The sequence below is a fragment of the Carcharodon carcharias genome, chromosome 20 (genome assembly GCF_017639515.1).
Source record: "Carcharodon carcharias isolate sCarCar2 chromosome 20, sCarCar2.pri, whole genome shotgun sequence".
Taxonomy (NCBI): domain Eukaryota; kingdom Metazoa; phylum Chordata; class Chondrichthyes; order Lamniformes; family Lamnidae; genus Carcharodon; species Carcharodon carcharias.
In genome coordinates this window covers 106860618-106882826 of record NC_054486.1, presented here as the reverse complement: position 1 = coordinate 106882826, position 22209 = coordinate 106860618, and the positions used below count along the sequence as shown (strand labels likewise).

The following is a 22209-nucleotide window of genomic DNA, read 5'->3' as shown; positions in this document are numbered from 1 at the left end:
AGCTACCATGCCTTCACTCCCCTCATCTAAGTCATTGGTATAAATTGTAAAAAAATTGAGGCCCCAGCACAGACCCCTGCAGGACTTCACTCATCACTTTCTGGCAACCCGACAAAGACCCATTTATACATACTCTCTGTTTTCTGCCAGCCAGCCAATCCTCTATCCAGGCTAATGTGTTACCCCCCTACACCATGAGCTTTTATTTTGCACAATAACCTTTGATGTGGCACCTTATCAAATGCCTTCTGGAAATCCAAGTACAGTGTGTTTACAGGCTTCCCTCTATCCGCAGCACATGTTACTCCTTCATAGAACTCTAATAAATTGGTTAAACATGATCTCCCTTTCACAAAACCATGCTGACTCTTCCCAATTATGTTGAGTTTCTCTGAGTGCCCAGCTATAACCTCCTTGATGATCGATTCAAACTCCTTTCCCAAAGCCAGCTGGCCTATAGCTTCCTGTTTTCTGCCTCCCCCATTCCTTGAACAGAGGGGTTATATTTGCTACTTTCCAGTCTGATGGAACCTTTCCAGAATCTACTGCCCCATTTGCCACCTCTTAAGTCTAAGTGCTGCCTCAGTGTGATTGGCTGTAAATGTCAAAAAGATAAAAATAGAAATATAAAATTTCCCTAACATGTCCCCTCACGTGACACTGTCACATGGGTTGGGACATGTCCGTAATTTTTATAAAAACTTTATTAAAATTTTTAAAAACCTACATGAAACCTCATCCCACCGTGGATGAGGTTTGATGCTTTTTCTAATTCGCGCCGGGGCTCCTGGCCTGCCCGCTAACCTTAAGGTCGGACAGGCAGGTCCTTTAATTACTTAAATTACTTAATTGACTCTGTCAATGGCCTCAATGACAGGTCGGTGGACACGCAGCTGATTTCGCTGCGCCCCCGCTTACCTGAAAATTTAAATGGGGCGTGGCGACGCCGGGAGTTCCCCCCGACATCACCACGCGTCATTTTACATGTCGGCGAGCAGGCCCCGCCCCCTGCACACCGACGCGTAAAATCCTGCCCTAAGTATATTCAAGGCTGAGGTAGACAGATTTTTAATCAGTGAGGGAATCGAGAGTTATGGGGAAAAGGCAGGAAAGTGGAGTTGAGGATTATCAGATCAGCCATGATCTCATTGAATGGTGGAGCAGACGTGATGGGCTGAATGGCCTACTTCTGCTCCTACGTTATATGGTCTAAAGTTCCCTCTACACTATCCCCATCAAACACTCCCAGGACAGGCACAGCACAGGGTTAGATACAGAGTAAAGCTCCATCTACACTGTCCCCATCAAACACTCCCAGGACAGGGACAGCACGGGGTTAGATACAGCATAAAGCTTCCTCTACACTGTCCCCATCAAACATTCCCAGGACAGGTACAGCACGGGGTTAGATACAGAGTAAAGCTCCCTCTACATTGTCCCCATCAAACACTCCCAGGGCAGGTACAGCATGGGGTTAGATACAGAGTAAAGCTCCCTCTACACTGTCCCCATCAAACACTCCCAGGGCAGGTACAGCACGGGGTAAAAACAAAAAACTGCGGATGCTGGAAATCCAAAACAAAAACAGAATTACTTGGAAAAACTCAGCAGGTCTGGCAGCATCGGCGGAGAAGAAAAGAATTGACGTTTTGAGTCCTCATGACCCTTCAACAGAACTGGGTGAATCCAAGGAGAGGGGTGAAATATAAGCTGGTTTAAAGTTGGGTGTGGGGGGGTGGGTGGTGGGTGGTGTGGTTGGGTGGGGGGAGAGAAGTGGAGGGGAGGGTATGGTTGTAGGGACAAGCAAGCAGTGATAGGAGCAGAAAATCAAAAGATGTCACAGACAAAAGAACACAGGTGTTGAAGTTGGTGATATTATCTAAACGAATGTGCTAATTAAGAATGGATGGTAGGGCGCTCAAGGTACAGCTCTAGTGGGTGTAGGGGGGGGCATAAAAGATTTAAAAATTGTTTAAAAAGCACGGGGTTAGATACAGCTCCCTCTACACTGTCCCCATCAAACACTCCCAGGACAGGTACAGCACGGGGTTAGATACAGAGTAAAGCTCCCTCTACACAGTCCCCATCAAACACTCCCAGGGCAGGTACAGCATGGGGTTAGATACAGAGTAAATCTCTCTACACTGTCCCCATCAAACATCCCAGGACAGGTACAGCACGGGGTTAGATACAGCGTAAAGCTCCCTCTACACCGTCCCCATCAAACACTTCCAGGACAGGTACAGCACGGGGGTTAGATACACAGTAAAGCTTCCACTACACTGTCCCCATCAAACACTCCCAGGACAGGTATGGAATAGGCAGACACGGCATTGATGACTGATTTCAACAACCCCTATATTTCCTGCAGGGACTATCCTTTATTGGAATACTTTGCCTGGTATTGAAATCTGCTGTTCCTGCTTCAGTCAATTCCAGACTTGGACATGTTGCACCTTAGCCAGGAAGTGGAAGCTGCTCTATACTAAAAGTTTGTTCTTGGGACGAGACACAAAACTTAGAGCCCTGAGAGCATTAGGAATCAACCACACAGTGTGGGATCAGAGTGATGTGTAGGCTAGACTGGGTTCCCTTCCCTGAAGGACATTTGTGAAGCACTTGGGTTTTAGAAACCTGGCAGCTTTTATGTTGTGGCCTTTTGCCTGATTTATTGAATTTCACATCGCGCCATGAACTCAACCTTTGTGTTTCTTGTTCACCACCTTAACCACTAGGTTAGTGGTTCCCAAAGCCTGGAACACGTACCCCTGGGGTTATAGCCGATGTCTCTAGGCCAGTAACCTACATGGTAGCTATTCCAATACCTGGAAATGGAGGTTTTCTCCTGTTTGTGGTTAGTCTGCAAGGTCACCTCTTGAAGAATCCAGGTGTACTTTGATGCAAGTTCTGCAATATAAATGCATAATAAATTGGAAAGGAATATAAATTATATCAGGTTTATTACAGGGGAAGATATAATGCATGTGTTTAATCATAAAAAGCAAAACACTGAATATAGAAAATGTTGGCCAGCAGCTCTTGATGAAAACACAGCAGTGGTTAAGTTTCAGGTGTGAACCCTTCCTCCTGACTGTTCACAAGCCTCAACTTTTCTTTACTCTTTCATGGGATGTGGGTGTCACTGGCAAGGCCAGCATTTGTTGCCCATCCCTAATTGCCCTTGAACTGAGTGGCTTGCTAGGCCATTCCAGAGGGCAGTTAAGTGTCAGCCACATTGTGGTGGGTCTGGAGTCACATGTAGGCCAGAAGATTTCCTTCCCTAAAGGGGGCATCAGTGAACCAGATGGCTTGTTACAACCATCGATTATAGTTTCATGGTCACCGTGACTGAGACTAACTTTCAACTTCAGATTTTTTAATTGAATTTAAACCCCACCAGCTGCTGTGGGGGATTTGAACCCATGTCTCTCAGGGCATTAGCCTGGGTCTCTGGATTACCAGCCCATTAGCATTACCACTACGCCAACATCTTCCCCAGCTGAGCTGCTGGTCTGAGAATCTTCGATTTTGAGTATCTAACAACTAAGCATCATGCCACAGTGCAGCACTGAGGGGAGAGCTGCATTGTCAGTGAGTGCTGCCTTCCAAATGGGATGTTAAACAGAAGTGAAGATCCCACCATAGCTTTGGAGCTGTCATATTTCTCCCTCAAGCAAAAGATGCCAAAAACAGCTCCTTGGCCTGGACAGTGGCTGCTGTGTTTGCTGACACACATTGTAATTTTGTGACGAGAGGAAAGCATTGCGAACGTTATTTATCTCTTTTCACAACCTTGGGACAACTCAGAGCGCTTTACAGTCAATGAAGTACCTCTGATGCGTAGTCACTGTTGTGACGAAGAAAAGCCAAGCTCTTCCAAAGGTTTTGTGTATGTACGTACAAATATTTCATTTGCCTGAATGTACCGAGTGTGATTCTGATCTCAGTGGAAGTGAAATGTCAAATGGGGAGGCTGTGTGACGATCAACCGTGTCGTGTTTGTTTGTGGTGTAAATGGTGGGTTTATTTGTGAGAACAGCTTTGTAAATAATGCTCCTGATGATACAGAAGGCGTATTGTCTGATGTTTGGTGCTGTGGACCTGTTCCTCGGAGACTGGTCAGCAATTCACGAGCTGTTAAGAGAATTGATGGCAGCCGTCTTGTGAATTGAACCTTCCATTGCTGTCCGAGAGATTAGTTATTAGTATTCCTACACTTTGTATCCAAGAAAGACAAACTGGAGTGTTTTCTAAACGGTGAGAAACTTGGAACTGGGAGATGTGTGTCCCCGTTGACAAGTCATTAAAAGTCAGTGTACAGGTACAGGGAACAATCACAAAGACTAATGGAATGTTAGCCTTTAACTCAAGAGGACTGAAATACAAAGTGGTGCTTCAGTTATATAGAGCCTTGTTCAGGCCCCATTTGCAGTACTGCACAGCTGAGGATGATGGTGGCATAGTGGGAATGTCAATGGACTAATAACCCAGAGGCCTAGCCTAATGCCCTGGGGATATGGGTTCGAATCCTGCCATGGTGGTTGGTGTAATTTAAATTCAGTTGCTAAATGTAAATTGAAAGCCTGTCTCAGTCATAGTGACCATGAAACTATCATTGATTGTTGTAAAAACCCATCTGGCTCACTAATGCCCTTTAGGAACTGTGTTCAGCTTTAGCTGCTGCACCATAAGAATGCTGTGTTGGCTTTAAAGATGGGGCAGTGATTATTCATCAGAGTTAAACTGGAGCTCAGAAGGTTAAATTATGAAGATTGGTTAAGTAAACTTGGCTTTTACCCCCTTGAACATAGAAGATAGAAAGGTGACCTGATTGAGGTGTTTAAAATGATAAGAGAGTTTGATTAGGTTTGATTTGCTCCGCTGGGGGAATCCAGAACAAGAAAAGGGGGGACAAGTTTAAAATTAGAGCCAGACCATTGAGATGTGAAATCAGGAGACACCTTTCCCTCAGGATAGTGATCGGATCTTCTTGTTACAGATGAAATTTTGTACCAAAGTGGTGACATTTTCCTTTCTCTCTCTGATAAGACTTTGAACCAGAGGGGCGAGGGGAGATGGTGGTGTAGTGGTGATGTCACTGGTCCGGTAAACCGGAGGTCTGGGCTAATGCCCTGAGGACACGGGTTCAAATCCCACCACGTGGAATTTAAACTCAATGAATAAATCTGGAATTGAAAGCTAGTCTTAGTAAAGGTGACCATCAATGGTTGTAAAGAACCGATTCACTAACACCTCCCCACCACCCCCCCCACTTAGGAAGGAAATCTGCAGCCCTTACTGGTCTGGCCTACACGTGACTCCAGACCCACAGCAATGTGCTTGTCTCTGAAATGGCCCCAGCAAGACACCCAGTTGAAGGTTAATAAGGTGTGGGTAATAAATGCTGGCCTTCCCAGCATTACCCACATCCCATGACAGAGTAAAGGATAAAAAACCCTCGCCCGAACTGTGTGAAGTCACGTGGCCTCTTGAGGCAGAACAAAGTACCTTTGAACTGTAGGGGAAGAATTTAATGCCCCCCCCCCTCCCCGAGGCGGGATTGGTGTCCAGGGTGGGGGCAACATTTAATCGAGCAGTAGGGGTGGCAGCTGCCACCTTCCCCACTCTGCCCTGATTAAGTCCATTGCAGGAAAGCCCTGCGGATGGTCTTCCTGCCCCACTGTCAATTGAGACCCTTAAGTGGACTATTAATGCCAACTTAAGTGGCTCATCCCACTGCTGCTGGTACTTACCCAGTGGCAGGCTGAGGACTCACCATGCAGGAAGCCCAAAGAGTAAACCTATTGGGATTGATTCTGAGCTTGTTGTTGGGGGGTGGGAGTGTGTTGGGCTGGGCTGGGCGGGGCTTCCTCTTTCAAAGGGACTCGGTGCCTAATCGAGCGACCTGGCATTGGAAAGAGGGGGGCAGGCCCCTACTGAGAGCTGTCTCCCCCTGCCCTTGCCAAGACTTGCAAAAACTGCTTTTTAATATAAATTCATCAGAATCGCCTCTGGCTTGACTATGGTCAGGGAGCTCTTGGAGAATTGGTTGATAAATGGGTCATCAGGTTCTGCAATTGGCTGACGTGTCATCAGCAAACTGAGCACAACAGAACAATATGATTCTAGTCTCTCCCAGTGTTTTCAATAAAACTCCAAGACTGCCTAATTTGTTTCACAATAATACTCTACTGGGTTATGAGGACAGATTGCATAAAGCTCGCTGTACTCCCTTGAGTTTAGAAGATTGAGGGCCGACCTGGACAATCTGATAGAATGCTAAAAGGATTCAATTAGGAACCTTACAGATGAACTATTTGCTTTGGTGGGGAATCCAGAATGAGTGGCTAAGATTAGAGGGAGGTCAAGTCCAGGAATGATTTCAGGAAGCGCTTCATCGCATCCGTAACTTTCACCCCCTCAAAACAGGTGTGGATGTTGGGGATCAGTTGGGGCTTTCAAGACTGAGATTGATGTTTTTGTTAAGGGTGCTGTGGATAATGGATCTAAAGATGGGTAAATGGAGCAACAGGCTAGAAGGACTAAATTGGCCTCCTCCTGTTTGTATGTTCCACCCATTCTTCCTCCACTAAGAACATGCAGTGTAGGAAGAATGGTTCAGGTTTTTTGGAAAGCACACTGAAAATGGAACATTTTGAGTTGTTAGTGGACACTGAAAATTAGTGCTGTTCTCAAATGTGTGACGTGTTAACTCAGTGATGTCTTAAAATAAATGTTTTATGGGAATTGCAGTTTTTGGCTTCATACAGCAACACACTGTCAGTCACTTAGTAACACACGGGTCAGTGATTAACATTGAGCCTGATTGTTTGTGATGTGCACAAATTCTAAGCCTGGAGTTGATTATATGCCTTTGTTTGATTGTGTACAGTCATGTGTATCATCTGCTAAACGTACAGGATAAACTGCCTAACTGACCCTCAGTTAACTCTCACTCCCCTGGGCTAGTGTAACAATGGTTCGTCGAGAGTTGGTGTGGTTGGACATGTTTCTTGTGAAGGGAATGAGTAAGTTGGAGAACATCGTATTCCTCCAACAGGAGAATTCAAAACAACAACAAATATCAAACAGTGGATTGAATGCAAGAGAAGCATCCTCAAAAGACCGTGGGAAGGGGGAGACCCATTTTCCCAAAAAGTCATTGTGTAAAATGAATTGGTGGCATTTAATAATGAACGGTACTACCTTGGAAAACGAGGCTTTAGGAATATGGAGAAGAACTGAGGAACTGGGTAATCAACAACAAGTTGGCTTGATGGGCTGAGTGGTCTCTTCCTCTTCCTAGGAGCTATTTAGGAAGCAGGTGAAGGGAAGCCAGGCCAGCAGGATTAGTGCGAAGAAACTTAGGGACGTGGTGGAAAACATCGGCTCGGAAGAGTCATTTTCCTGAGACAGGTTACTATTCAGACATTGTATTGGGTCTCTCAGAGAACACTGGGACTGCGAGTGGGGTGGGGGTTTTTGTTTGTCCCGGTTGAAGTGACAACATTTAACTGTTCCCTCCCTACCACTGCCTACCCATTGAAAATGGGCTAAAAGTAGAACTACTGCTTGTGTTTTTTAAAAAGACCAGCTTTTCAGTGAATAGGTTCTCCAGCTGAGCTGCGCTTGGTCCAAACTAATTCATTCGCCTCCGGTGAATTGAACGCAGAACGCGTGTGGTCAGTGGTGCACATGGGCCTGTCGGGTTGTTCCTGCATTATTCACATCTTTTAGATCCCAGGCTGACTGCAGCTTTCGTTGGAGATCTGGATATATCCCAGCTTGAACACATGACGTGTCTCTGGTATAGGTTCAGAAGTAAAAGAAAGACGCGCATTTCTACAGCGGTTTACACGACCTTTGATGTCCCAAAGCACTCCAAGGCCGATAAAATACTTTCAGAGTGTTGTAGTGTAGGGAATGTGGCAGTGATTTTGTGCACAGCAAGATCCCACCAACTGCACTGTGGCACACAGATGAAAAGAGTCATAGAAATCCAGCTTCCATTCGGCCCATCACATCCATGTTGGCTTTCTGTAGTGCTTGCCACCACAAGCCGCTTTTCACCTGTAACCCCATGAGTTCCTCACCCTCAAATATTTGTCCAACTCCCTTTTAAGTTATATACGGAGTCAGCTTTTCCGGTTGAGCGTTCCAGCAACTCGCGAGAGAAAAATCTCAGCTCCCTCTGCAACCCCCACCCCACTGCAGATGGAGATTTAAAATCCTTCCATTCAAATGGAGTAAATGGAAAATGTGAGCAATCAGGAATTAGCAGTTTAGTGACACCCAGATCAGGTCTTAAACCTACAGGTTGTGGGAAGGTGGGTCAGGTCTGAGAGAGTGTAGGTCCACCCAGGAGTTCTCGACGAACAGTGGTGTTCTTTGAAACTTAAGTATATTTAGTTGACAGGTTTCTGGTGGGGTTTTGATGAACGATTTGGCTAAAGGCAGCCATAGCACCTGGGTGTTTTAAAACTCGATCAGAAATGGAGATTAGATTCTGAATTTGGAATTCCGATGTACAGTGGCCTTGAGCTGTGGCACAGACTAGTCATTGGTAGCAGGAAAGTTAATAAGTAACACACAGCACACACAGTAGCAGTGCAGTAAAACAGGCCTGTGGTTTCATGTACAGTGGAAGGACCGTTTGGTGAACTAAGACAAGCAGATTTCTCTCCTTGGTCTCTATAGATGCTCTACAAGCACTTTTACATCAGCAGCCTTGCTGCTTAGAGAATCACACTTCCACCCAGTGCCACATTCGAACCCTGCTGTTAGTGTGAAGATCCAGGTACAGAGAGTGTAAACAGGAGGATCAATATTAGTGGTCAATATTGCTCAATAGAGAGAGACATAAGAACAAAATACTGTGGGTGCTGGAAATCTGAAATAAGGACAGAAAATGCTGCCAACACTCAAATTTAGTAGTATCTGTGGAGAGATAAGCAGAGTTCACATTTCAAGTTGTGTATTAAGAGAGACACTTAATGCTATGGGCACAGCTCATGAAGGGAATTCTCCCTTCCCCAACATACTATTAACTGGACTCCTGGAATACTATAAGAACCTTTCTTTTAGGCATTAAGAAACATTTATTTTGTGTGTATGTCTGTCTGTCTCTGGTGTGGGGGGGGCGGTGGGGGTGGCGGGTTGTACTTTCCTTGCTGACTCATCAATGATTAAATATTGAGGCCACTGAAACTATAACCATGCTAACGTTTAACAGGAAGATGATGGAGGTCAGAAGGTAAGAATCCTGGCCTCCCTACAAGTTGTCCTTTATCTATATAAAAAAGCAGCCCCTCCAAAATTATTTGTGCATTTTGTGCTGTTCCAATTTCACTTGGATAGATTAGAGTTTAAAAATTCTGCCCTGATCAGAAGAACATAAGAAATGGGAGCAGGCATAGGCCATTCAGCCCTTCGAGCCCACCCTATCCTTCAATGAGATTGTGGCTGATCATCTGCTTCAACATCATTTTCCTGCACCATCCCCATGTCTTCTGATATTTTTTTTGTGTAGAATCACACAGGTTTGTGCTTTTGAAAGGGCAAGGGAGTGGGACTAATTGGGTAGCTCTTTCAAAGGGCTGACACAAGCATGATGGCTTGAATGGCCTCCTTCTGTGCTGCCAGTTTCTATGAATATATTGATATTTTTGTTTTTAAGATTGACTAGCAACTCCTAACCTTTCCTGCTCCTAACAAAACTTGTTTAGGAGCAAAATTTATAAATGTCTAAAAACCCTGATATTGGGTTTCATGCTGCCTGAACTGGTCTCCAGCCAAATTTCTACTGGAAATTGGTTGAGGTGGGACAAGTGCAACTTCCAATAGGGTGTGAAATAAGCCAGTCAGTGACGATGAAAATAGAAGTGACAAAGCATTGCTGTGTGTCCAGGGGCCTCTGCTCTCAGCTACCGATTGTGTGGGGAGATAAAACAAAGCAGATAAAACCGAAGAGATTTCCCCTCAAAAAAAAACTAATCGGGGGGAGGATGGGCAGAAATTGAGTGCGTTATTTTGTTCATATTCTTTCTGATTTTATTTTTGATTTAGAGACCCAAGGCCAACAAATCAAAGAGTCAACAAACACGTCAACAATGATGTCAACTTGCGTGTTCAGAACCTGACTATATTAGTCAGACATATAAAGAATTACTACCAGGTATGGACTTCCATTACTGCACTCAACTTCCTGCCTTTTGTGGTTTGACTTTTTTAAGGGACTGCATTGCCAGATGTAAGCGATATTTCTGTTCTCTTTCACACACCTCTTCCCCCACCCCCCCCCGCCACCACCACTTCCTGCTGCGCTGAGTAAACTGTCTTAAACTCACACTCTGAGAGTGTCTTTACTCTGCTCATTTTTAATGAGAATTGAACAAGGTGATGGCATTTAAAATAAACTCCAAATCTATCATCCAAGCCCTATATGTGGATGTCTTACTGAATTGTGGTTGTAAAGCATGCTAGCGTTTTGAAAAACTTTTATCAATGGGACAGATTGATATTGTCGTTCCTCCTCTACTGGGTGCTCCCGGGTACTGGGTGCTCCCGGGTAACAGGCGCTGCCGGATACTGGGTGCTCCCAGAGCAAAGTTTCAGAAGCCACAGGTGTACTCCACCGGTAGCACACCCAAGGGGCCTTTCGCTAAGTGAAAATCTAAAGAGGGAGGGTGATTATCTAGTTAGACCCATGGTGAAAAAACAATTAAGACACAATTTCCAATATTTTTACAAGTTTTCATTGGAGGTGATGAGGGTTGAGGTTTGCTCATTGGGATTGTGACCAGGACTATGAACCCTGACTTCTCCCAATCACAGGAGTGCTGGTGGATTGTTACATCAGGGCTAACACCACAGCCAATCACAGGAGTGCTGGTGAATTGTTACATCAGGGCTAACACCACAGCCAATCACAGGAGTGCTGGTGAATTGTCACTCGAGAACTAATAAAACAGTATAGAGCAGGAATCCCCCTGGGTCTTTCTGGTCTGTACAATACAGTTGCATATCATATTTTCAACTGAGCTATAAAGACAGCCTTTGTGTCCCTTTAGGCAAAACTTTGTTCCCACCCCCACCCCAACTCCCTTCCTGCACCAAACATGAGACAAGGGCAATGATTCCTTCCTTCTGTCCTTGTAATCCTCCCTCGTGCTTCCCCTGAGTGGACCGATTCTCCACATTTACTGAAGAACAGCCCTGAGGCCTGAGTACAAGAGAAGCTTGGTGATGCAAAAAGAAAGAGACCCAGGGGGGTTTGTGCAGAAATCTCTGAAGAGGAAAGGCAGATTACTAAAGCACAAGGGACCCTGGGCTTTGTAGCTTGAGGCATAGAGTATAAAAACCAGAAAGTCATGCCAAGCCTTTATAAAACACAGGTTTAGACCCAGCTGGAGTATTGTGACCAATCCTGGACACGTTTTAGGAATGATGTGAAGGCTCTGGAGAGGCAGACAGAAGATATTTAACTGGGACTGAGGGTTTTACAGCTACACGGATAGACTGGAGAAGCTGGCGTTTGTTTCCCTTTGAACAGAGAAGGCTATGAGATTGGAGTTACTTTTGTCTAAACCCTTCATGATTTTAAATAAAGGGAAGTTGTGTCAAGTGGCTGAAAGGTTGACAACAAAGAGGGCATGGATTTAAAGAGATTGGCAAAAACAACCAGGGGCGAGATGAGGAAAACTTTAATGCAGCGAGTGGCTAGGATTTGGAATGAACACAGCCTGATAAGGTGGTGGGCTACAGATACTGGCTTTCTAAAGTGAATTGGATAAATACTCGAAGGAGAAAAGATTTACAGGGATAGGGGAAAAGTACTTAGGAGTGGGACTAACTGGATTGCTACTGGCTCCTTCTCTGCTCCATTCGTCTATGGTCACACCAGCGACTACATGTCAAAGATTCTACGTTCGCTTGGGGATGTCCGGAGGTTGTGAAAGGTGCCTCCTAAATGCACACCCTTTCTTCTATAAAGGGCGGACTTGCAGCGAGCAATGCTCTGAGTGTGTTGAAGTGAATGGGTGATAAGTTTCTCGGGAGAAATCCTGCTGTATGCATGATATGTAGTTGGGAATGAGGAACAGAAAGATCAGTTGGATTTAACAAAGCCTCAGTGTTGAGGCATGGCTGTATGTGGCAGGCAGGCTCAATGGCTGATTTGCATTCTGGAAGTCTATAATGGGACTGTTAGTTAGATCACAAAACTGTTGTCTAGTGGAGGTTTCAGCTTCTGATTTGTTAGCCACTGTGTTTATGGTTTGGCAGAGTTCCTCGTTGGTACATCCAGCTGTACATACAAAAATGGGGGGAAGTAATGGCCTTAGCCCATGCATGCTAGTTCAGTTTGCATCGGAATAAACAAGGCACAAAGAGAACAAGGAGCCTCGAGGTGCTCTCTTAACCCTTTGAGAACACCATTGACTGCAGAAGCACAATTTATTGGCAATAGTTTTTTTTCTGGGTTTCACAGTCTGGCAAAGAATTTGTTTTCTCATCTCTAACACATTTTACATTGAAAATGTGGCAGCCCTTTTTACTTCGAGCCAGTGTCGTACTACTGACGGCGACCCGTTTCTCACCCTCATTTTCATCCCCTCTCCATTCTACACATGCAAAGAGATTTCTCTCCACCCCCATCTGCCATTGACTCCACTGCTGCAATGTAAGGTGTGTTAGATTGAACGTTGGGGTAGGGAGTATGTGGTGGATTAGGGTTGGGATGGGGTAGGGGAGGGTAGAATTTCCCTGCTGCTATCAGTGGTTAAACACTCAGGCTGCTGAATCTCTAACCACGCCGCCATGCAGTAGAGAGATGAAGGGGTCAGAAGCTAACATTCCATCACCTCCCTACAAGTTTGTTTTACTTTATATACATAAAAGGTGATCCCTCAGAAATTCTTTGTGTTTCACGCACTATTCCAACTTAATCTAGACAGAATAGAGTTAAAGATTCTGCCCTGATCAAAATCACATGAGTTCGTGCTTTTGAAAGATCAGGGAGACTTAGTGGTGTAGCTCTTCTCAAAGGGCCAGCACAGGCATGATGGGCTGAATGGCCTCCTGTACTGCAGGGTTTGATGATTTTTGTGATTCTTGCAGATGTTGCTATTTTGTTTCTTGCATTTCCTTGTGTATTAAAAAACAGTTTTTATTTTCCATTCTATGACTTTGCCAAGTTACCAGTTACCATCTTGATAAGTCATGCACCCAGTGTGGAGGGTGGCGCAGGCCAACACTGCCCGGAAAGTACAGAGTTGTTTGGGTAACTGTTTCAGCAGGAAGAGTGGGAACGTGAGGAGCTGGTAATGCCTTTGGGACACTGCAGGAAAGCTGCCACCAACACGTTAAAATGGATGGATAAACGGAGAAGCTCATTCCCGGCTTTTAGTGGTCCGGCATTTACCTAACACTAACATGGACCACATCCGTGGCACCTGAAACCATTTCCGTTTTCGGTTTATCATTGAGTGATGCCAAAGGTCATGCAAGGGAAGTGGGAAGTTAAGTTGACATAAAGGATGTCACCCACTCAAAATGGAGTATGTAGCGGAGGTTTTCTTTTTCACTATAATGTAAAGCACTGTCTATTTCTCTTTCAGTTTTATTCTACAGCAGTGTTATGAATGTGTGAGTTAAATCGGTGTAATGTGTCTGGGGCAAAGTCAGCTTTCTAGACATTAAGCCCCGAGTTTCAGTTCCTCTGCCTCGCTCCCTCCTACTTCAAACCTCCTTTAAAACCCAGCTCCTTAACAAAGCTTTGAGCTACCTGTTCTAATATCTCCCCATATGAGTAGGTGTCAAATTTCATCTGATAACACGCCTGTGAAGCACCTTGGGATGTTTTGCTACATTAAAGGTGCTATATCAATGCAGGTGGTTTTTTTGGTGGACTCAGTTGCTTACTGCTCTGTGTCTTTGGAACATCTGCCTGTTGTTGTTGCTGGAGTTGGAAGAGAAAGGTTGAAACCAGTGGTCTTGACCAGAAGTTACTGAGTCGCCCTCATTTAATTGTGATGCAATCCCCCCCCCCCCACCTCAGGTACATGTCCCTGAGAGGGCATTGTGACCATGGACCTCCATCCCATTGGTCTATAGTTATGCTTGGTAAAGTACTGCAGTGATTTGCTGTTGCCTTCTGCAGTATGGCTGATCAGTAAACTCTCCCCCCTCTCTGCCACCTGCTATCAGGCCTATTGGAAGGATTTACAGGCTGATAATCAACCTGTTATGAACACACCTTCCATGGTCACCAAGTCCTGGAGTGACTTGCACCCAGAGCTTTTGGCTCAGAAGTAGGGACATGACCCACTGCACCTCCTGGTGATTCAGGATATTGGCCTTACTTTAAAAAAAAAATCTGATTTAAGTTAATAATAGCTGTTGTCGCAAACAACAGGAGAGAGGGAGATGTGTAATACTCAGAAAAAATATCTTAATTTCATGTAAATACCTGCTGGCTCAACTTCGCCTGTAAGATAGTTCCAAAATAATGTTTCAGCTACTGAAACTGCTGTTAGAAAACATACATGGATATCACACTTTTGAGAATGTAGGGAGACTGAAGATTGGATGTGTAGTTGGAAATGTACACCAAATATATTGGCATCTGATAACCACATTCACTAAGCCCCTCCAACCCTCTTCAGCCCCTAGCTCCCAGCCCTCACCGCGCCTATCTCCCCAGCTGTCCCCTCCAACCACAGCACCGTCAATGGCAGAGGCTTCATCAGCTGTGGACTTCACTCTAAGATTCTCCATGCCCACAACCACAGACCCCTCTGCCTCGCTGTCTGGCTCCTCCCCTTCAGTCGGCTGTTTTAGCACATGCTCAATCAGCTCCGCTCACATTCCTCAACTTGAACTATAGGGAGAGCCCAGTTTATGTAATCCTTCCTCATAATTCAACCCTAGGAATGCTCATAACATTCTGGGAAACCTGCACTGTGTCTCCCACCGCCCAAAGCCAGTATATCCTTTCTAAGATAAGGTAGCCAGAACTGTACACAGTGCTCCAGGTGCCATTTGACCAGGGCTTTGTCAAGCTGATGCAAAGCCTCTTCCCATTGCCTAGATTTAAAGGTTAACATTCTATTAACTTTTTTTGTTTTTTTTATTCCTGATCAATAAATTTTAGTGATCTCTATTCGTCGACTGCTAAATCTCTTTGGACCTTCCCTTCTGAGCTTTGCACCCAGGTCAAATGGACTTCATTGCACATAAAACTTAACCAGCCCACACTATCTCTGTACTCTCTCTTTAATCTTTAAAATCTCTGTTGTGCAGTAGCCTTCCAGAAAAGTTATAGCCTGATCATTTGACCGGCACAAAGTCAGCTGAGCATTGATCTCCAACTTCAGAGAAAAATGGGAAGAAAGAGTTTCAGCCAACCAGAACCAGCTTTCTTTGTAACACACCTGTCAATGTTGCAGAAAGAAAAATGGCTAAATAATGTTTTTCTTGCTTGGCATGTGGGTGAGGCAGACAAGGTGGCATTTATTGCCCAAACCCTAAGCTGAGGGTGTTGAGTTAATCGCATAGTGCCAATTCGAGTTACGCGTAGGCCAGAGCAGATAAGGACAGCAGTCTCCTTACCCCAGTGGACATTAGTGGTGAACCAGTTTTGGTTTTATGATAATCCAGTAACTATCATGATCATTTTCCTGGCTGATGGTGGTGTGTTACAGTTCACTCAGGGAGTCTGAGTAGCTGTGGCAACATGCACTTTTACATACATCTTGTAGTCTGGAGCTATGGATAGTGGCTCCAAAGTTTTGACAAGGAGTCTCTCCTACTCTTATTGCCTGCCATTGGTGCATGTTGGAAGGGTTTGCAGGTTGATAATCAAGCTGTTGGGACTCATTATGAATGCACCTTCCTTGGCCAAGAAGCCCTGGGGCGGGACTCGAACCTGGAGCATCTGGCCCTAGAGGTGGGGACGGTACCCACGGCACCACAAGACTCCTCATTTTCCTGGTTGGTACCAGCCCGTAAAATTCCACATTTAGAGAATTCAATTTCGCAAACAGCTTGTCATGGTGGTAATTGAATTTCTGGCTGCTAGTCCAGAGGCCTAACCTTGACATATTCGTAACCATAAGCGTAATAAACTCTCAAAGTCCAGATTTTTAGCTGACATCCTCCTACTACCTCTTGTTACATATAGCTGAAAAAAGAGACATGCTGTTGAAGCTTTTCGTCTTGCACTCATCAAGACAGAATTTGCAAGAATTCCTATTGTAAAGGAACCAACAAGTTATACTGTATGAGAAGAGAGTGCTGATTGGTTGGCAAGTGGACTCTATTGGAAGAGGCATTGTCATGGAGAATGCACCAGGGAGCAGTTAACTGCCAAGCTTCTGTTTAAATTCAAACCAGACAGGTCGACTCTGATTGGTCAAGGCATTGCCATGGGGAATGAACCAGAGAATTGCTGTGCCCCAAGCTTTTGTTTTGTTGACAAAAGAGCAATGCATGAACATGCTCCTTCTACCTGCAAAGGACAGGGCCCCGTGTGTGAATATATGTAGCTTCTAGCACGTGTAAGTGAGCCACACTGTGAGCCCGACCAATAATCTTAAGTCATTTTTAGCACAATCAGGATTGTTTAGCAAGTGTTGTCCAATTGTGGAATCACATCTAACGTTGGATATTATGTTTTTAGTTTTGCAAACAAGGGCAGGTTGGGTACAGTCAGTACATTGTCTGTTGCAAGCAGCCGAAGGGACATGCTGTTTGATACGATGCATCAGTAGTTGGGATGTACAGCCTACATACTTGGCATTACACTGGCACTGAAATTCATACACCACATTACTCGTTTGTGTGCTAGGCAGAACATCTTTTTGGTTTGACGGCAGTGTCCTGTTCGTGGCGAATGTCACTCGTGTTGCTACTGCTCAGTAACAGCATGAATGGCTAGCTTCACCTGTTACTCAAATTTTTGAGACCCTTTACGTTTCCAGGGTAATCCGAAATGGACTGGGCACTTTTTAGGACCGAAAGTAGCGGCCTTAAGCCCGTTCATGAGCTTGCACGAGGAATGATCTGATCAGGGTAGCCATTATTCCACCGGATGACTTTGATGTTCCCCATTTCAGCGTCAAGCTTGCACAGTGAGCAGTTGGCTCAGACCCTACTTATGCTGATAAATCCAATCTTTTTTGCACATGGAGCTGTAGGAACCCCAATGCCAGTGAAGGTAGGCTTGTGGTAGACAGTAGTGGAGAATCCATTAGTGGATTCCTCATCTAGCACATCAAGAAAAAAGAGCTCATTACATTGCTCCATTTCAGGGGTGAACGTGAGAGCAGGATGGAGCCCATCAGGGTGTGTAAGGAAATTCTGACATGCAGCTGCGGATTGAAATATAGCAAATGTGTCATCTACGTATCTGAAATGTGCAAGGGGCAGGAGGTTGGTGTCATTCCATCGAAGACACGTTCCTTGTGGAAACCGACAAAGATGCCTGCAATCTAGAGAGGATTTGGGCAGGCATGGTGTCGTTAAAACTGAACTCAACTGCATGAGTTGTTGAGTTTATATATATATATATATATATATATTAAATATATAATATGAATGGAAATATATTGAATATACAGTAACACATTAGGAACGCGCAATCGGTTCATGCCTGAGATTTTCACTCTTGTAAATGATGGGTCCAGATGGATTCACGCTCATTAAACCACTCGTGAGTTCTTCCCTTCAGATTCAGTGAGATTGTTTTGTGCAGGTTTGCAGAATTATCTTGCTGCCTCTTGGGTCAAATAGAATTAATTACACATATAAAACATAACTGATTCACGCTATCTCTGTACTCTCTTTAATCTCTAAAAGGCTTTAGTGCAGTCAGCTGCCAGGAAAATTGGTGCCTGATCCTTTTTTGAATGGGCAGGATTAGCGTGAAGAATGAAGGTATCAAGCTGCATTGCCTCATACATAAGGAATACAAATTATCTGGGATGAAAGAGTATTTAATGGTATAATGAAGCTCTACCTCACTAGATTCTTATCAAGGTAGCTCTGATATCAGAGGTGCTGAGAACGCATATGCTTTGAATACACGTTCCTTCATGCTAAGTTGCTTTTGCTTCTCAGAGGAGTTTCAAAAGCATGTTTAATGTCACAAGTGGGTGCTGAGAGAGTGGGCTGGTAAGTCAGAAGGTCACGGGTTCAAATCCCACTCCAAAGGCTTCAGCACAAAATTTAGGCTGGTGCTGAGGGAGTGCTACACTGTTGGATGTGAAAGGTTCCACAGCAGCATTTTGACAAAGAGCATGTGAGTTCTGTCTGGTGTCCCGGGCCAATACTTATCCCTCAGCCAGATAATTTGCTCATTACCACAGTGCCGTTTGTGGGGCCTTGCTGTACATTTCCTGGTCTACAGCAGTGATTGATGTAAATGCCACAATTAGCTCCTCTGTCCTTGCAAACCACACCTCATCTCCAACCTCGCTTTCTCCTCAGCCATTGAATTTGCTGTCACCTCCCAAATCTGTGCCTATCTTTGCTGCAATTCCATGCTTAAATCCCTCTGATTGGACATGACCTTGCCAAAACAGCGAGACAGCCCTTATTAAAGTAACAATTGTCATGCTATGTGACTGCAGTAAACTAGCCTTCTCAACCTGTCTACACCTTTTGACACAGTTGACAATATCATCCTCTTCCAATACCTCTCTTCTATTAAAAACAAAAAAACTGCGGATGCTGGAAATCCAAAACAAAAACAGAATTACCTGGAAAAACTCAGCAGGTCTGGCAGCATCGGCGGAGAAGAAAAGAGTTGACGTTTCGAGTCCTCATGACCCTTCGACAGAACTTGCGTTCGAGTCCAACTCTTTCAACTCTTTCTTGGACTCGAACGCAAGTTCTGTCGAAGGGTCATGAGGACTCGAAACGTCAACTCTTTTCTTCTCCTCTCTTCTATTGTCCAGCTGAGTAGAACTGCCCTCTTCTGGCTCTCCATGATCATCTATCCAGTTGTAGCCAGAGAAACACCTGCAATGGTTTCTCTTCCTGTCCCCACATCATTAACCCTGGAATTCCCAAGGATCAGTCCTTGGCCCCCTCCTATTTCTCATCTAAATGTTGCCCCTCGGTGACATCATCCAAAAACACAGGTTGGTCTTCAGATGTACACATTTGGCACCCAACACCTCCTCTCTCAACTCCTCCACTGTGCTAATTTATCAGACTGCATATCCGACATCCGGTACTGGCTGAGCCAGTTAAATATTGAAAGAACAAAGCCTTTGTCTCCAGTTCCTGTTTCAAACTCAATTCCCAAGGCATCATCACCTCCCAGGTCATTGAATCAGCCTGTCCACACCCTTGATGTCCTACTTGGGCCTAAGCAGAATCTGGCCACTGATCTTCTCCATCAATAAGACAGTCTCTATAAGCTCGTTTTGAAACATTAGATCCCGAGGGGTCTTGACTGGATGGATAGGGAGAGGATGTTTCCTCTTGTGAATCTAGAACTAGGGGCCACTGTTTAAAAATAAGGGGCCACCCATTTAGGACAGATGAGGAGAATATTTTTTTCTGAGGGTCGTGAGTCTTTGGAACTATCTTCCTCGAACGACGTTGGTTGAGGCAGAGCCTTTGAATATTTTAAGGCAGAGGAAGATAGATACCCGATAAGCAAGGGATGAAAGGTTAGCTGGGGTAGGCAGCAGGAGGGCAGAGTTGAGCCATGATCTTATTGAATGGTGGAGGAGGCCCAAGGGGCTGAATGGCCTACTCCTGCTCCTAATCCGTATGCTCGTATGTATGTATGTATGTTCACCCATCTCTGCTTCTGCCTCAGCCCATCTGCTGCTGAAACCCTCACCCATCACTTTGTTACCTCCAAATTCAGCTATTGCAGCACTGCCTTGGCTGGCCTCCCATCTTGCACCCTCTGCAAACTTGAGCTGATTCAAAGCTCTGCTGCCCGAGTCCTCCACTGAGCAGCTGCGTAATAAATAAGATTTTTACTCCTTGTCTTAACAGCACTTTTGAAAGCAATAAATCAGCTGTGAAATCCTTTGGGATGTTGTGATGGCCTGAAATGTGTTTTATAAAACTAAACATCCCCTCTCCCCTCCCACTTCCCATCATTGCAGAAGGATTACCAGGATCACCTACCAATCCCAATGCTAGAATCTCCAGACTCGGAACTGAGTCCAGGTTGATTTGTATCCTACCAAATGCTGCCAAAATTCTTATAAACATTTCCATGACTCTGTATGAAACTATTTTTATAAACTGGATCTCTTTCTTTCTCCCCCATTACCCACTGCTTTTCCCTCTCTCTCTCTCTCTCTCTCTCTCTCACTTTTTCCCTTTCTCTCTCTCTCTTTCTCTATCTTTACTTCTCTCCTCTCTTTTCTCTCGTTTCTCTTCTCCCTCCTTCCCAATAATTTGATGGAAAAGGCCTCCGTACTTTTAAATTCTTGAGCGTGCTTCCAGTGGACATGCTTAATTTCAAAATCAATTGCCATCTATTATTTTCATTGAACTGAAGGGGCATTATGAAGCATGCTCACTTTTCCTCTGAAATTGTAAGAAACATATGTTACAAGCTTAAATTACAAGAAGGATACTCAATACATAGTGAAAAATTAGACCAGATTATGGTCTGATTCTTGCGTAGAGAGCTAAACGTACTGTGATAATGGATCGATCCATTCCCCAGGGCAGTGAGAGGATAATACTGTAATTGCAGGGAAGCAACTAAAGCTGTTGGTTTTTTATATAAACTGGACATTAAGAGAAGAGTTTACAAGCCCTATTTACAATTAATTTTAAATTTAGAATCTGCAGAACCCGACTCAGTGCAGTCACTGAGCGGTTGAGTAACTCCTGCACTTGACTGTATTGACTGAGTCTTGTGCAATGTGAATGCTGCCATTGACCAGTTGGCCTGTTCCTGTGCTGCAGACTTGATAGAATTCAATGTGTTGATGAAAGATTTTCCACTCCGTTCTACATGGAGCTGGGGTACAGAGCCGAATTTAGGAGGCGAATCTTTTTTTTACACAAAGGATAATTGTGATCTGGAATTCTCCCCCCATTCCCCAGAAGGCTGCGGTTATTGTGGCACAATTAAGGGAAAATGGTGGTTTAGTGGTAATGTGTCTGGTTTCGTAATCCAGAGGCCCAAGCTAATGCTCTAGGGGACACATGTTCAAATCCCATCACGGTAGCTGGTGGAACTTAAATTGCATTAATAAATCTGGAATATGAAGCTAGTCTCAGTGATGGTGACCATGAAACTATAATTGATTGTTGTAAAAACCCATCTGGTTTACTAATATCCTTTAGGGGAGGAAACCTTACCTGATCTGGCCTACTCCAAACTCTTAACAATACTGTACAGTACAGTACTGGTCTCCTTATTTAAAGAAAGGTGTAAATGCATAAGAAGAATTCAGAGAAGGTTCACTAGACTAATACCAGGAACGGGTGGATTGTCCTATGAGAAAAGGCTGGACAGGTTAGGCTTGTACCCACTGGAATTTAGAAGAGTAAGAGGCAACTTAATTGAAACCTTTAAGATCCTGAGGGATCTTGACAGGGTGGATGTGGAGGGTGGATGTGACAGGGTGGATGTGGAGAGGATGTTTCCTCTTGTGGGAAAATCTAGAACTAGGGGTCACTTTAAAAATAAGGGGTCACTCATTTAAGACAGAGACGAGGAGAATTTTTTTCTGAGTCTTTGGAACTGTCCTCCTCAAAAGACAGCGGAAGCAGAGTCTCTGAATATTTTTAAGGCAGAGCAAGATAGATTCTTGATTAACAAGGGGGTGAAAGGTTATCGGGGGTAGGTAGAAATGTGGGGTTGAGGTTACATTCAGATCAGCCATGACCTTACTGAATGGAGGTGCAGGCTCGAGGAGCTCCTGCTCATCATTCGTATGTTCGTATGTAACAATGTGGTTGATTCTTAACTGTCCTCTAGAAAGACCTCGCAAATCACTCAGTTCAAGGGTAATTAGGGATGGGCAACAAATGCTGGCCTCACCGGCGATGCCCACACCCCATGAAAGAATAAAGGAAAAAAGCTTTCAAGACTGAGATTGATTGATTGATTTTTGTTAGGCAAAGGAAATGGAGCAAAGGCTGATAAATGGAGTTGAGGTACAGATCAGGCATGATTTGGTTGAATGGTAGAACCAGCTCGAGGGGCTGAATGGCCTCTTC

The 22209-nt window shown here is 44.6% G+C and overlaps 1 protein-coding gene across 1 annotated transcript in view; it reads left to right on the top strand.

The window, feature by feature from the left end:
• The window catches only part of ccdc88c (coiled-coil domain containing 88C), a 236155-nt gene that overhangs the window by 7841 nt on the left and 206105 nt on the right, over nt 1-22209 (top strand). Inside the window, exon 2 of the mRNA XM_041214940.1 lies at nt 10066-10174. Coding sequence (XP_041070874.1) covers nt 10066-10174 — 109 coding nt within the window. The remainder of the gene's footprint in view (nt 1-10065; nt 10175-22209) is intronic.